This window comes from Tauraco erythrolophus, chromosome 1, assembly GCF_009769465.1.
Source record: "Tauraco erythrolophus isolate bTauEry1 chromosome 1, bTauEry1.pri, whole genome shotgun sequence".
In the NCBI taxonomy this organism is placed as follows: domain Eukaryota; kingdom Metazoa; phylum Chordata; class Aves; order Musophagiformes; family Musophagidae; genus Tauraco; species Tauraco erythrolophus.
This window is the reverse complement of record NC_141465.1, coordinates 102615948-102630569: the sequence shown is the minus strand read 5'-3', so window position 1 is coordinate 102630569 and position 14622 is coordinate 102615948. Positions and strand designations below refer to the sequence as shown.

Below are 14622 nucleotides of genomic sequence, written 5' to 3'. Positions count from 1 at the left end.
CACCCCAACAGAGGAAGTTGGGCAGAAACACCAGGAGGTCTGCAGAGATGAACAAGGAGCTCCTGGACAAACTCAAACACAAAAAGGAAGCCTACAGAAGGTGGAAGCAAGCTTAGGCAGCTTGGGAGGGATGCAGAGAAAAGGTCTGAGCAGCCAGAGATGAGGTTGAGGAAAGTTAAAAGCCCTAAAAAAAATAAATCTGGCCAGGGACATCAAGGCCAACAAGAAAAGCTTCTGCAGGTATGTCAGTGATAAAAGGAGGACTAGGGAAGATGCGGGCCCTCCCCAGAAGGAAACAAGAGACCTGGTTACTCAGGATATGGAGAAGGCTGAGGCACTCCATGATTTTTTGCCTCAGTCTTCACTGGCAAGTGTTCCAGCCACACAGCCCAAGTCACAAAAGGCAAAGGCAGGGACTGGGAGAATGAACAACTGCCTACTGTAGAAGATCAAGTTCAAGACTATCTAAGGAATCTGAAGGTGCACAAGTCCATGCAACCTGATGAGATGCATCCACAGGTCCTGAGGGAACTCGCAGATGAAGTTTTGAAGCCCTATCCATCATATTTGAGAAGTTGTGGCAGTCCAGTGAAGTTCTCACCAACTGGAAAAGGTGAAATATAGCCCCCACTTTTAAAAAGGGAAAAAAGGAAGACCCGAGGAATCATAGAATGGTTTGGCTTGGAAGGGCCCTTAAAGATTATCTAGTTCCAAATACCCTGCTATGAGCAGGGGCACCTTCCACTAGATCAGGTTGCTCAAAGCCTCATCCGGCCTGGCCTTGAATACTTCCAGGGATGAGGCATCTACACTCCTCTGGACAATCTGTTCCAGTCTTTCACCACCCTCACTGCAAAAAACTTCTTCCTTATATCTAACCAAGATCTACTCTCTTTCAGTTTAAAGACATTGCCCTTTGTCCTATCACTACACACCCTTCTCAAAAGCCACTCTCCAGCTTTCCTGTAGGCTGCCTTCAGGTACTGGAAGGCTGCAATAAGATCACCTCGGAGCCTTCTCTTCTCCAGGCTGAACATAGAATCATAGAATGGTTAGGGTTGGAAGGGACCTCAAAGATCATCTAGTTCCAACCCCCCTGCCATGGGCAGGGAAACCCTCCACTACTGGGAACATCTCCAACTGTCTCAGCCTGTCTTCATAGCAGAGGTGCCCCAGCCCTTGGATCATCTTCCTGGCCCTTCTCTGGACCTGTTCCGACAGCTCCATGTCCTTTTTATGTTGGGGACCCCAGAGCTGAACACAGTACTGAAGGTGGGGTCTCACGAGAGCAGAGTAGAGGGGCAGAATCACCCCCCTGGACCTGCTGGCCACGCTTCTTTGGATGCATCCCAGGATACAGTTGGCTTTCTGGGCTGCAAGCACACATTGCCGGCTCACGTTCAGCCAGTCAGTCTCACCTCTGTGCCTCGCAAGATCATGGAGCAGATCCTCCTGGAAACTATACTAAGGCATATGGAAAAAAAGGAGGTAACCAGTGACAGCCAACACGGCTTCAGTAAGGGCAAATCCTGCCTGACTAATGCGGTGGCCTTCTATGATGAGGTTACAGCATTGGTGGATAAGGGAACAGCAACTGACAACATCTACCTGGACTTGTCCAAAGCATTTGATACTGTCCCACACAACATCCTTGTCTCTCAACTGAAGACACATGGATCTGAAAGATGGACCACTCAGTGGATGAGGAATTGGCTGGATGGTCACACTTAAAGTGTTGTGGTCAAAGGCTCGATGTGCAAGTGGAGACCAGTAATAAGTGGTGTTCCTCAGGGGTCAGTGCTGGGTCCAGTGCTGTTTAACATCTTTGTCAGTGACATGGACAGTGGGATCGAGTGCACCCTCAGCAAGTTTGCAGATGAAACCAAGTTGTGTGGTGTTGTGGACATGCTGGAGGGGAGAGATGCCATCCAGAGGGACCTTGACAGGCTGGAAAGGTGGCCCTGTGAGAACCTCATGAAGTTCAACAAGGCCAAATGCAAGGTCCTGCACGCAGGTAGAGGCAATCCCAAGCACAAATATAGGCTGGGTGGAGAATGGATTGAGAGCAGCCCTGAAGAAAAGGACTTGGGAGTGTTGGTGGATGAGAAGCTCAACATGAGCTGGCAATGTGCACTGGCAGCCCAGAAAGCCAACTGTATCCTGGGCTGCATCCAAAGCAGCGTGGCCAGCAGGTCGAGGGAGGTGATTCTGCCCCTCTACTATGCTCTCATGAGACCCCACCTAGAATACTGCGTTCAGCTCTGGAGTCCCCAACACAAGAAGGACACGGAGCTGCTGGAGCGGGTCCAGAGAAGGGCCATGAAGATGATCCAAGGGCTGGAGCACCTCTCCTATGAAGACAGGCTGAGAATGCTGGTTGGGGTTGTTCACCCTGCTCCAGGAAGACATTATAGCAACCTTCCAGTATTTAAAGGGGACCTACAGGAAAGCTGGAGAGGGACTTTTTACAAGCGCATGTAGTGATAGAACAAGGGGCAATGGCTTTCAACTGAAAGAGGGCAGATTTAAATTAGATATAAGAAATAAATTCTTCGCTCTTACAGTAGTGAGGCAGTGGAACAGGTTTCCCAGAGAAGTTGTGGATGCCCCATCCCTGGAAGTGTTCAAGGCCAGATTGGATGAGGCTTTGAGTGACCTGATCTAGGGGAAGGTGTCCCTGTCCACAGCAGGGGGGTTGGAACTAGATGATCTTTGAGGTCCCTTCCAACTCAAACCATTCCATGACTCTATGATTTTTCCAGTAAACACAGATAGAAGTGCTGTTTTCCTTTGTTAGCATAGTTTGGATGGCAATATGCATAAAGAAACATTATGAAAGTGCTAATTATCCTTAGTAACCTCAAATTCCCCAAACAAAATAATGTAAAAACCAGTAAAATACTAAGTTTGGACAACAAGCACTTACATCGGATTTATGTATCTAGTGTTTTCTCTACTGTTTTAAAGAAAGATTATAAATAGAAAATAATTCCTTGTTAAAAGGAGAAGAAAAAAACTTGGATAAAATTACAATCCAAGAAAGTAGTAGCTGTAGTGTAGTAATGAACAAATAACATTGGCTAAGAATTATACAAAGATCTTAAATTTGGACTATGATTGTAAAAAAAAATATTGTCATTGCCCTCACAAATGTAAAGCTGACTATACATAGACTTAATGGCAAATCAGAAGAGAGAGTTTTTACTGTCTTCAGTAGGTCTTGTGTTACAATGAAAACTTGTAATTTCAAGCTCAGAAACAGAATAAGAGAAGAGATACTCTACTGGAGATCCACATACAATTCTTGACTGTAAGGTAGATGTGAAAGCAGACAGAGAATGTAGCTCCAGGGACTAGTAACACTGAGAATGCAGAAGCTCCTGGGTTGCTCTTTATGGTTGTTCATGAATTCTGCAGGACTCTGAAAGTCACTGTGGTAAAAATCAGATAGGCCTGTAATGAGCTTGGCTGAGCCAGCATACCAGTACTGAAGGGTACAGTTTCCTAGGAACAGACACCTCTCTCTGCAGCAGCACGTCACATTTCAATGTGTTAAAAAGAGTCACTGCCTACTTTCTTATGTGAACACGTCTGAATTTAGATTCTCTAGCCTGTATCTACAAATGGATAGACGAAGAAATGCTGGAGTAAAACTGCTGGGGAGGGAGGGTGAAGATTGAAGCACTCCCTACTCTGAAGCCACATGTCCTTATTGCTAGCTACTTCTAAGCAAGCCTGCAAGTCAGACCGTGTCTACAGCATATGAAAGCAATTTAATTCACAGTACCTAAAGTCTCCTCTGCCATTTTGGCAGGCAACTTGGGAATCTCTCAAAAAGTTACTTTGAAAAGGAAAAAAAAACAAATTGGTGTCACAACAGTAATGCAGTAGAGGAACAGAAAGCAAAAACTGATCCAGAAGCACTGCTTCTGGCTGATAGACATCGCAATTAAAAATAAGCATGCACCAGTCCCAAGAGGACAGCCCATGTTTCAACTCTTTCCCTCCCCAGGAAGCTTGCATTGATCAAGCTCGCACCTTCATCATATGAACACGAAGTACAGGTGGCAAATCAATTTGGACCCTATCATGTTGTCTATATACTGTATAGACAGTATACAGACAAGCTCTGTGTTGCAACTAGCCTCACATAAATAGGTACAATGATAATCATCACTTAAAAAAAAAATAAACCCACAACCAAAAAATACAAACAATCTACCTTTAATATATTTTTCAGGAAATAATAATCTGCAACAACTACTCCCTCAACACCCTCACTCATCAGCATCAAGAGTGGAACTGTATTCCTTCCACTGTGGATAAGCGTTCACAGACGCAGAACTCTGGAAGAACGCACTGCCACAAGCAGTCTACCTCATTGGGAATTACTTTAATCAAACAGGAATGGAACATATTTACCTATTTACCAGAGGAGTGTAGCCACTGAAGCAAGAAGTAAACACTCTCGAATATTCCCTACGTATGCTCCTCTCACAAAACTCTATCTTTTGATTTTTCACCTCATTATTATATTTTTAAATATGTAGGGCAAAACAAAGAATAAAAACTTAGTTAAAAGTTCAAATTAGCCAGGGAACACCAAAAAAAACCCCACTTAAATGTAAAGAAGAAAACAAGCTCCCCCATTTCTACAGCAACCTTTCCTAGAAGATTATCAATTTGCCTTCTTGATTTTTAACACTGTATCTGAAAGAAAAATGACTGAATTCTTTCATTTTTAGCTTCCTGAAATGAAACTGCATGTCATCACTCTGTGGTCTCTAGGAATTAGCTATTTTCTCACAGCACACTTCAACAATTTATCATACACTTACTAGCAAAGAGTTCTGAAACATGGAACATCACCAGGAAAATCAGAACTGTTTATCAAACTCACAAACATCTTTTGATATAGTTTCATCTACAGGGATTTAAAACATACCAGATAGATTATTTTTTTCCCAGGATACTCCTTCCTGTGTATGTTCTGGCATACTATCTGGTACTTACTGTATTTAACACAAAATGTCTCCTTTCTAAATACTTTAAAATATAAAATTCATAAATTTAGCATAAAGTAACCTCTAAACTTACAGAAGTTGAAATCCTCTTTGCTGTCTCGGTAATTGCCTGCTCCAACGGTTTCCAAAGGTGGAAAGCATAACGACCTGAAAAAGATCGAAGTTAAACAAAATTATAAACATTCCCTAAAAGGTGTGGGGGGGAAACATGTCTCTACCTTATGTTCATCAGCTTACAGCAGAAAGAATTTTGGCTTTAAAAAAAAAAAAAAAAAATCAAAATCCTTCCTTGTTAATCTTTTTGTCTCATTCATCTGCTGTACAGCACCGTTGCACTTTACTGCTTTTCAAGATGTTCCCTCAACAGCCAGTTTTGGATCCTGTCCAGCCAAAGTCCCACAGTAAACTTGCTATGGTTTATATTTTTCAATCTTGGTACTATTGGGTGAGGGGGAGAGAGAAGTTTAATATACTTCATCTAAAAACCTAGTCATGGACTGTGAAGATTCATTGTGTTTGCTCACAAAATAAATAGATTTAAATGCATCTCAGCATGATAAATGAAGATATCTGCCTTGTGAACTTTAAGAAAAAGGGCAGTACGAAACATTAGCTTTGTATATACATTATTTATTAAATACTGTTCAAAGGTTATGTCTTCAAAAAAAGAAATCTATGTACTACATGTTTCTTGCTGTGATGTTGTATGCTTAACCACACATTTTCTAAGTACTGCACTTTTTATTTTCTTACAAAGAGAAGATCTTCTGGGATTCAGAGTCGTTCAACTCCCCACTGGCAGTGAAAGTCTATAACTAGGAAAGGCTAGAGGGAACTCTAATAGACTGCATTCTTCAAAGCACAAAGCAGGTCTATCAACTTCAGAATCAAGATTTGTGCCCTGTTACTGGAGGATTTTTCCTGCAAGTCCCCTCTCCCCAATTACTGTTTTGATTAACTAGTCATTAGCAATGTAACTTACTATTATACACAACGGAAAAACGTTTTGTAAAATGTGGCTCTGCTTCACTCAAATAGCATCTTGCTTTCATTCCTAAATATATGATGTGTCCATAGCTTATTTTATTTTAGTCATCTAAACCTCAGCCTATGTTAACACAGAAGTTAAAACCACCGTTAGAGTATCACTGCTGAAATGCTGTGATATACTAATATATTACCTCACCTTCCCCTTAATGCTTTGTTACCACTTCTTTGCTAGCTGCTCAACCAGCAGAAGAAATTCTAAACCATTCCTCTTCTGCTTCTATACAAACACATAGATAAATCAACTGCTTAATGGGTTTACATCACCAAAGATCTTGTCTTTCCTGTCCCTAATCAGAAAAACCACTGCTGTACCTAGCAAACACCTGCTGAAGTCTGTTGCAACTTGTTCCTCTATTGCTTCTATTCTTGATCTGTGTATTTCAAAACCAGCATAAACCACAGTTATCTAGTCTGAGTAACCCAAAGTATAAATCATGTTATGTCCATGCCTTGTGTTCAGACTAGAACCTATTTTTCAGAAGAATATACAGTCCAGATGCGGAGTTCAGGTAACAAACAAGGTACTATGGGAACAGTTTAGTATGATAAATCACTGGAGTCACTAAAACTTTCCACTTTTCTCTATCTGAATTTGTCAAGCCACACCTTCACATCACAAGATCCTGTTGCACTCTTCTGTACTGAAGAGCCTCCACCTTGCAATATGCTATTAATAAACAAAGTAAACTTTTCACATTACATTTTGCAGGCAAAAAGCAGATGGAATCTTTTAGCTGCTGCCCATAAAATTACTTTCTCCAGCTGTGACTTTTGAAAAGGAACTTTGGAAAAATACATCAAGGACTTTGAAGGGACAGGAACTATAACTGGACACAATTCTCCGCAGCACTTTCAATCAACCTTTCCAATATTTTTATTAATAAAAACTTCATCAATTCTTTTGGAAACAGCAGTTCACAAGGGACAGTTCTACATTCAGCTGGTAATTTAGCTTACCTGCAAACGCGACAGTTGCAACACCAAGTCCAACTGCTATCATAGTTCTGGCCTAAAGCAGAAAAACAGGAATCAGAATAACACGCAAATTCCGATGTCCGACGTGGACATTTCAGAAGTAATTTACAAGAAAGATAAAAGTAAGTTCTGTATACCACAGGCTGTGTTAGATTTTATAGTTCAGACCCATTAACCCATGGCAATGCATCAGAATTAACTTGGAACTACCCACTAGCAAATCAGTGAACAAACACAGACAAAGCAGCTCAAAGTATGTGATGACAAAAACACAAGGCACACAACCATTCAGGATTACTTGAAATTATTTGTGCAGACTAGTTCCACACAGTACATAGCAGAAAGTATCAGTTTATTATAAAAACATGAAAAGCTAAAAAAAAAAATACTGTTTTGCAAAGTCTTTCATGGGGAATCTCATCATGACATTACTTGAAAACAGTACTGGAATAGTAACTTTAACACTATGGCCACAAATGTACATTAGTGTCTTCCATCTTAGAATCATAGAATGGTTTGGGTTGGAAGGGACCTCAAAGATCATCTAGTTCCAACCCCCCTGCCATGGGGGGGGACAATCTTTCACGCTTTGAGTCATGAAAGCCCCAGTAAACAAATGAAGTCCATCAATCTCTTCATTACATCACTGGCTGGACTCTATCTTATAGTACAAATATTTCTAAATTGGTAGACTTCTGACAGATTTCAGTGTTCATTATCAGCTAAAACTCGCTTTAAGTCTAACTGGGCTCTTGGAACCAAACCCACAAAAGAGACTTGAACAGCCGATTTAGACAACAGTAACTCCTGCCTTTTACTAACTCAAAACCCCCAGTTTAAGATACACTGTATTTTCCTACACAGTGCTTGAAAAAAGTCAGGCATCTCACGAAGGACAATAAAAAGTATCTCCATGTGGAACAAGAAGCTGCTGAAAGATATGTAGTAAACCTTGAAGACAGGACCGACTTCTCACACATTTACAGAATTCAAGAAGGGTAATAAGCATTGCAAGTGTTGGGGGCATCTCTCCACTTCTGCAAAGCCTACATGTAATCTTTGAAACAAATGAGAGGGAGTCATCTGTGGCACTACCTGTCTTAATACATGATAGTTCAATAATGCCTTGAACTCCCCAGGAAACATGAGAAATCAGATTAGGCATGTTTAGCCTAAATTCCAAACATAACAACAGTGAAAATGCTTTTATCACCAGACTGACTCTTCTATGCATGACTTATTTCTGCACTTACCCAATAACTGGTTTACACGTTTTCTATCAACAAATGTGACAGCAGGACCTAAAGCCCAAATTTCAATGTGAGCGCCCTAATAAACTGAATTTGGAACCAAGCTGCCTTTGCTACTAAGATTTCCGGGGCTAAAATTCTCTGTCTTTGGTTGTACCTAATCTCATTTCTAGACAGAGAAGGAGGAGAGGAAGAGTTGGGAAACAGAGGTTCTAAAGTCTTCTAGAGCTGGCTATTAGGCCAGAACACAGGTGTCTCAGCAAATGGGCAGCTGTACAAGATGTAGGCATCACACCCAGCAGCTCCTACGGCTTCAGCTCTGAAGGCAAATATCCGCGACTGCTGCCTGTAGTATTGAGCTCAGTAAGGAAAAAGTGGTAGCCTGCTCTGAGCTCATCTAGAAGAAGCTCTATATCTATCTTCTGGATAGATCTAGCTTCTGGATTCTATGCATTTTAACTAAGTACCTACCTCCCATATACCCAGATGGGGTTATTCTAGCTATTTGCATAACATAATAATGCAATTGACTAGAGGTTTCTAGTAGAAAAAAAGAAACTCACTAAACGTATTGCAAGTGCAGCTCCAAAGTTAAGACTGGAGGAGTTTTGGCCTTAAAAATCTGCTTGTCTATCCCATTCTAGTAACCTAACTCTCCCATTTCAGCGTAGTCTTCAGTCTTGATATTAGCATTCACTTCTGAACATAAAAATAATGTAGTAGGTTTATGTCTGTTGTTCCTTCCAGTTCCACAAAATTTCCCCTCATCTTGAGACCATGAAAAAATATAAGTATGTTACCTTAAATGGTAGGGGATATAAAATAGAGAGGCACACTGTTCATCTCACTGAACTAAAACTCTTTCCGTTTCTTCTCACAAATTGGTGTTCCAAGGCTCTCAATATTCAAAGCCTTCTAAAAAATTATTCTAATTCCTCTGGTTAGACACTAACAGAAACAGTCACATTTCTGAAAATATCACAACCCTACAGAAATTCCATATTATTCTGTTCTCTGGTTTGTGACCATGGGTTTATATTCAATAGAGACTTTCCTTGACTTGTTCAGAGTGACAGCAAGCATCTTTTACTAAGTGGTTACAGTCAATTAGGAGCTCAACAATGTGTGAAAGAGATCACTCTAGCAAAAAAAAAAAAAAAAAAAAAAAGGAAATATATATATTTATTAGCTTGTCCTTGTCCAAATTAAGTTATACTTGTTTTGACACCAAAAGTTGGTTTAAGTCAGTAGCTTAAAGCAAGGTGTGCTGCCACTGGTAAGGCATTAGCAGCAGACACCTCACCACAGGTAAGGCCAAGCACAGAGACCAGGCTAATAAATAACACCTGGACTCTTGTCAGTTCAGTGCAGAAACAGCCTAAGTGTTTTTGCACAGTAGTCTGGGAACACAACGCAGGGACCCCCCCGAGGGCTTTTGATAGAGTCTGCCACGTCCACTGGGATGCATTATTTCAATCTCAGTGGAAAGCACGAGCAGTTAGCGGCAAGCTAGTGGAAAATAGCAGGTTAAAAAGAAGCATGGCAGCAGCTCCGGATTAGGAACAGTACGGAGGATCAACAGGAATATGAAGACAAGTCAGAAAACTAGGTAAAAGTGATGGGAAGCTCAAGCCAGAGAGGCACGAAAGATCATCCACATCTTGAAGTGAGGTAAAACCACCAGAAAAGCTGAGAAACACTGGTTTACAGTAACTCAGCTTATTTCTGTTATGAGCAGGTTAGAGAAGAGTCACTTGCCACATAGTAGTACAGAAGCAGTAACTTGTCATACCAAAGCACCTTGAATATTTGTTATGGTGTGAATATATCCTAACTATACACATGTGGTAAAAACTGAATTTGAATCTATGCAAGAAAGACTTCAGGGTTTGTCTTTTATTGACACAGTAAAGTCTAACTAGTAAGTCCTTTAAGTCCAGCTTGACTCAACTTTCCTTTCCACGCTCGCTTAACTCAGTTTATCATTTAGAAGAATACGTCAAGGTTAGCCTGATGCTTTGAAATGTGGAGTATAAAATGCAAAGCTTTAATTAAACGCACTCCTTTCATGTCAATATTAAACGAAAGCAACTCACTATCACTGTGGAAGGGATTGGTTCATTTACAGCATGCTAATACAACTACCACCACGATCATTTTGGTTCCCATTGCTTGAAAATGCATTTTATTTCAGACTTATAAAGGCTAAAAAAAATAAATAAATACTTACTGACTTTCAATTATGACAGAATTGACCTTCCCCCATCTCGAAAAATGCCATTAAGAAATTTCTAAGACATAGGTTTTAAATTAAAGAATTCTGTTAAGATCCAAGAGGGAAAAATAAAGAAAAAAAGACTAAAAAGTAACATCTGTCCCTTTCTTTATTCAATGAATCAGCTCCCAAAGGTTAGTCATCAGCAATTCTGCTGATCTCAGTATTTTAATTTTACTATGTAGTTCAGTTTTCAGTAACAAGCCCTCTTCGACACAGAAAACAAATAGTTTTGCTAAATACACAAAACATGATTCTAATTCTTTTCAGAAACATGTATAGAAAAACATAAACATTGGAAAGGCAATTGCAAGACCTGACTTACCCAAGTATTTCACAAACAAAAGAGGATAAAGCATATTAATTAACATACAGTATGATCAGAGGTATACGTCATATACTGTTAGCATACAGAGATCTGTAGCCTAATCCTTTATTATCTAATTTTGCAGTAGCCTTAATTTTTTAGCAGAAGCAACAGGAAAGATTGAGATCTTCTTTTTGCAAATTCCTAATCCACAACACTCTGCTAACTTAACCATACTAAAAAAATATAACGACTTCTGTAATTCTTACCAGTGCAGCTTCTCCTTCTATGAAGTAGATAAAAAGTTAAACTTATAAACAGAAGGAGATTTTCAAGTGCATAATTTTAAAGTTTCAGCACAACACTATTACATCTGACCACAGGCTACAAGAACCACCTTAACAAATGTTAAAACACACCTGCTTGCACAGGATTTGGATTTTATACACTGGTTCTTCTACCACAGTCAGTGAAAACACCCTTCTTGATCAAATGAAAAATATTCTGCTCTTCTGACAACTAGCTTTTAGACACACAGCAAGAGCTTTACAGTCTTTTGCCTCAGAAACCTACAGCGAAACAACAACAACAACAAAAAAAAAAAGCATAATTTGTTGTGAAGGGTTGGAGGGCATTTTGTAATTAGTCCATGCTTAATCATGGATCAGTAACATAGGAAGTATGTACTTCTATACAAATAAGTACACAAGTGTAAACTGCTTACCTAAAAACTTCATTTTAAGAAGGTTTGGTGGTGTTTAAGAGTGCTGTATGCCACTAAGAAGTAGGATATACAACAATATTAACCAAGCATACAAAAGTATTTCTGAAACTACATCTTCCCTTAAATAAAAATTCTTGACTTGGAATAAACGATTGTTTGGTATGGAAGCTAGAATAAGGCTTCTGCTCCTCAGAAGAGTAGCTACAGGTTATTGGAGGACTGCTTCAGAGCAAATCACCTAATTAACTCTATATGGAGCCAGCATACATTTTGAAGTGAGGTTATATTATAAAATACCTGCAACAGATTTGATTTCATAATCTAATGTCTTCCTTCCAGTCTTACCTTCTTCTGAAATTTAATTTGTTTTCCAACAGTGAATTAAAAGTAATTTCAGGTAGATGCTGTCTCCGCCATACTTAACCCAATTCTCATGTCAATTAGTGTCATTTATTTTATAGTATTTTTTTGTTTATATATAAAGCTACACTGAAAGTTTCTGACAATTTTTCATAGAAAATGGTACCAGAGTAACAGCTTCACTAATAGAAGCATTATCATAAAGTATTCAAACCAATCTTCTTGAGTATGTATTAATTAACAATGGTTTCTGGCTTGTATTTTTGAGAAGAGACTCTTTATGCTTCTACGGTTGCTCTTCCATTACTCCAAATGCTTTTGTAAAACAACTACAAGAGTAAAAGTGACCATGATCAAGCAACTTCATCGAACATCGTGGACAACTCACAACCAAGATTCAGAGTAGGATATTAAACAGAGCTCTTTCAGCCTCAAGAGATGGATGCTGCTGTTAGACTTTGGGTCTCCTACTATTCTTTCCTTCCACTGGGACAAGAAGGCCTCATTAACCCTGTAGGATATCAGAGGAACAGGTGCACAGCACTACAGTTGATGTTGCTATTTCTCTCTGGCAAAATTTTACAATTTGGTTACACACAACTTGACCTCCTTCTGAACTCCTTAGCCAGGAATGCAGTAAGTATGGATACTGTCCTTTCTTCCACTATCTACATAACACCATTCAGAGGACCTCTGAAATAGCTTCTCCTGCCAGCTGTATGCTAACAGTTTACAAGGTATACGTGCCTGAAAAATACTGCATTCTCTACTGAAAAGCCTGGGTAAAGAATAAATTTCAATAACAAATTGCAACAATCCAGATTCCAGCCGTCTAAAGACCCAACAGTCTCTGGACCTTAGTAAGAGCCTAACAAAACAACTCACACCACAAGGCAAGCCATATAAAGCCCAGATGTAATATTTATCCCAGATAGGTAAAGAGACCCAAAGACTCCACAAAATTCACTGGCAATCTCCCTGTTAGCATTCCACAGGGAGAGTACATGGATGAGCCAATAACAACTTTCAGACTTAGCTTCTAAGATTACACAACTTGCTGTTGAATACACAGAAAGACTCTCTGGGAAAAAAAGTCTTAGACCATAGCAAAAATAAGTAAATAACTTACAGAGAACTATGATTTTAAAAAAAAAATAGATTTTTTTAGAAAATATATTGTGGAGACAACAGACATACAATGAAGGCAAATACATCTTCAAAGCCATTTTAAAAATGTGAAAACATTACCATCCAGGGCTTTATGCAGCAATTCATGTATTTTTCCCAATTCTTTTCCAAAGAGAACTCACTGTCCCATGAACTACTCAAAGTGACCACAACGAAGGAGTGGGATGAAGTTCCAAAATCCTTCTGTCTGTAGAGCACGGTGTGGCATAGAAAACTTTGGAAGCGTTTTGCCTCTGCTCCAGACCCACCCGACCTTTCCCCCGTTACAAAGTATCAGGTGAAAATTACTTTTGTGAAACAGAGCTCTACAAAAGCCTTAACACTCGATCCTGCGGTAATAAAACTTGCACGGTACGTGAAAATACCACAGGCATCACCTCTTTACGGCAGGGGAACAGAGTTTCAGGCCGTGTTCGCCCATGCCTGTGACCGCGGGAGCAGCACGGCGTCCTACACCGGGGCGGAGGCGCTCCCGGGCATCCCGCTGCGGCTCCGCCCGCGCCACGCACGGCCTGAGGCGAGGGGGCACAAGCCTTCTCACCCCGGGTACCGCCACCCCGACCCCCTGCTCACCCCCAGGCTGGGCGGACAACGCCTGACCCCCGCAGCCCCCATCCCCCGACCGGCTGCCGCGCTTCCCCACGGAAGTGTGGAAGCCCCGCGCTGGGAAGCAGGACAGGCACCGGCCTCGCGGCTCTGGGGAGCCCGACTGCCGCCCGGGCCCGCAGGGGGCACCCCTCGGCGGCACCGGGCCGAGGGGGGAGGAGCGACCCCCGCCCCCGGCTCTGCGGGCAGCGGGGAGAAGGAGGAGGCGGCTGTTATCCCTCCCCCCCCTCTCCTCGGCCGCCCCTCGCGGGATGCGCTGCCTCCCCCTCCCCGCTCCGCCCAGCCCCCGGCGCGCTCACCAGCCCTCGATCCAGCTCGGCTTGGCCCTTGCCGGCGCCCGTAGGGATCCTGGTGTACTCGGCGTAGCGCAGACCCTCGGAGGAGGCCGCGGCTCCCTCCATGATGGAGGGGGGGGGGGGGGAAGCGCTACGGGTCGGCGGGAGGGACAAACCAGTCGGAAGGACGAACGCCGGAGCTCCTCCCCTCGCCGCTCTTCCGAGAGAGGGGCGGGGCCAGGCGCCTCGCGCAGCCGCGTGCTCCGTGCGTCATGGCGTCGGTACGACGGGCGGGCGGGGAGGCGGTCGCGGTGCCGTGAGGGGCTGCTCGGCGCTGTGGCGGCGGGCGGAGTCTGTCAGCGGCCCGTCCTCCTCCCTCCCTTGCCCGGCTTTACCGCTGAGGTCTTCCCCTCCTCGGGCGCTCAGGCGTCTCTGAGGAAGGGCGGTTGGAAGGCTCATGGCGCCTCACGGCGGGGAAGGAGCCGGTGTCTGAGGAATGCCCTCCCAGCCCACCGGCTTAGCGCTGGGTCGGAAACCGGGGGCTGGGCTTTCGTGCGCTTATCGTCGTGACTCGTTTGAGCAGCAGGA

The 14622-nt window shown here is 42.3% G+C and overlaps 1 protein-coding gene across 1 annotated transcript in view; it reads right to left on the bottom strand.

Annotated features, from left to right (window-relative positions):
- The window catches only part of DNAJC15 (DnaJ heat shock protein family (Hsp40) member C15), a 31082-nt gene extending 16847 nt beyond the window's left edge, over positions 1 to 14235 (bottom strand). Inside the window, exons 1-3 of the mRNA XM_086611863.1 lie at positions 14059 to 14235; positions 7032 to 7083; positions 5098 to 5171 (exon numbers count right to left, since the gene is read on the bottom strand). Coding sequence (XP_086467989.1) covers positions 5098 to 5171; positions 7032 to 7083; positions 14059 to 14160 — 228 coding nt within the window. The 5' untranslated portion in view covers positions 14161 to 14235. The remainder of the gene's footprint in view (positions 1 to 5097; positions 5172 to 7031; positions 7084 to 14058) is intronic.
- Positions 14236 to 14622: the final 387 nt, after the last annotated feature.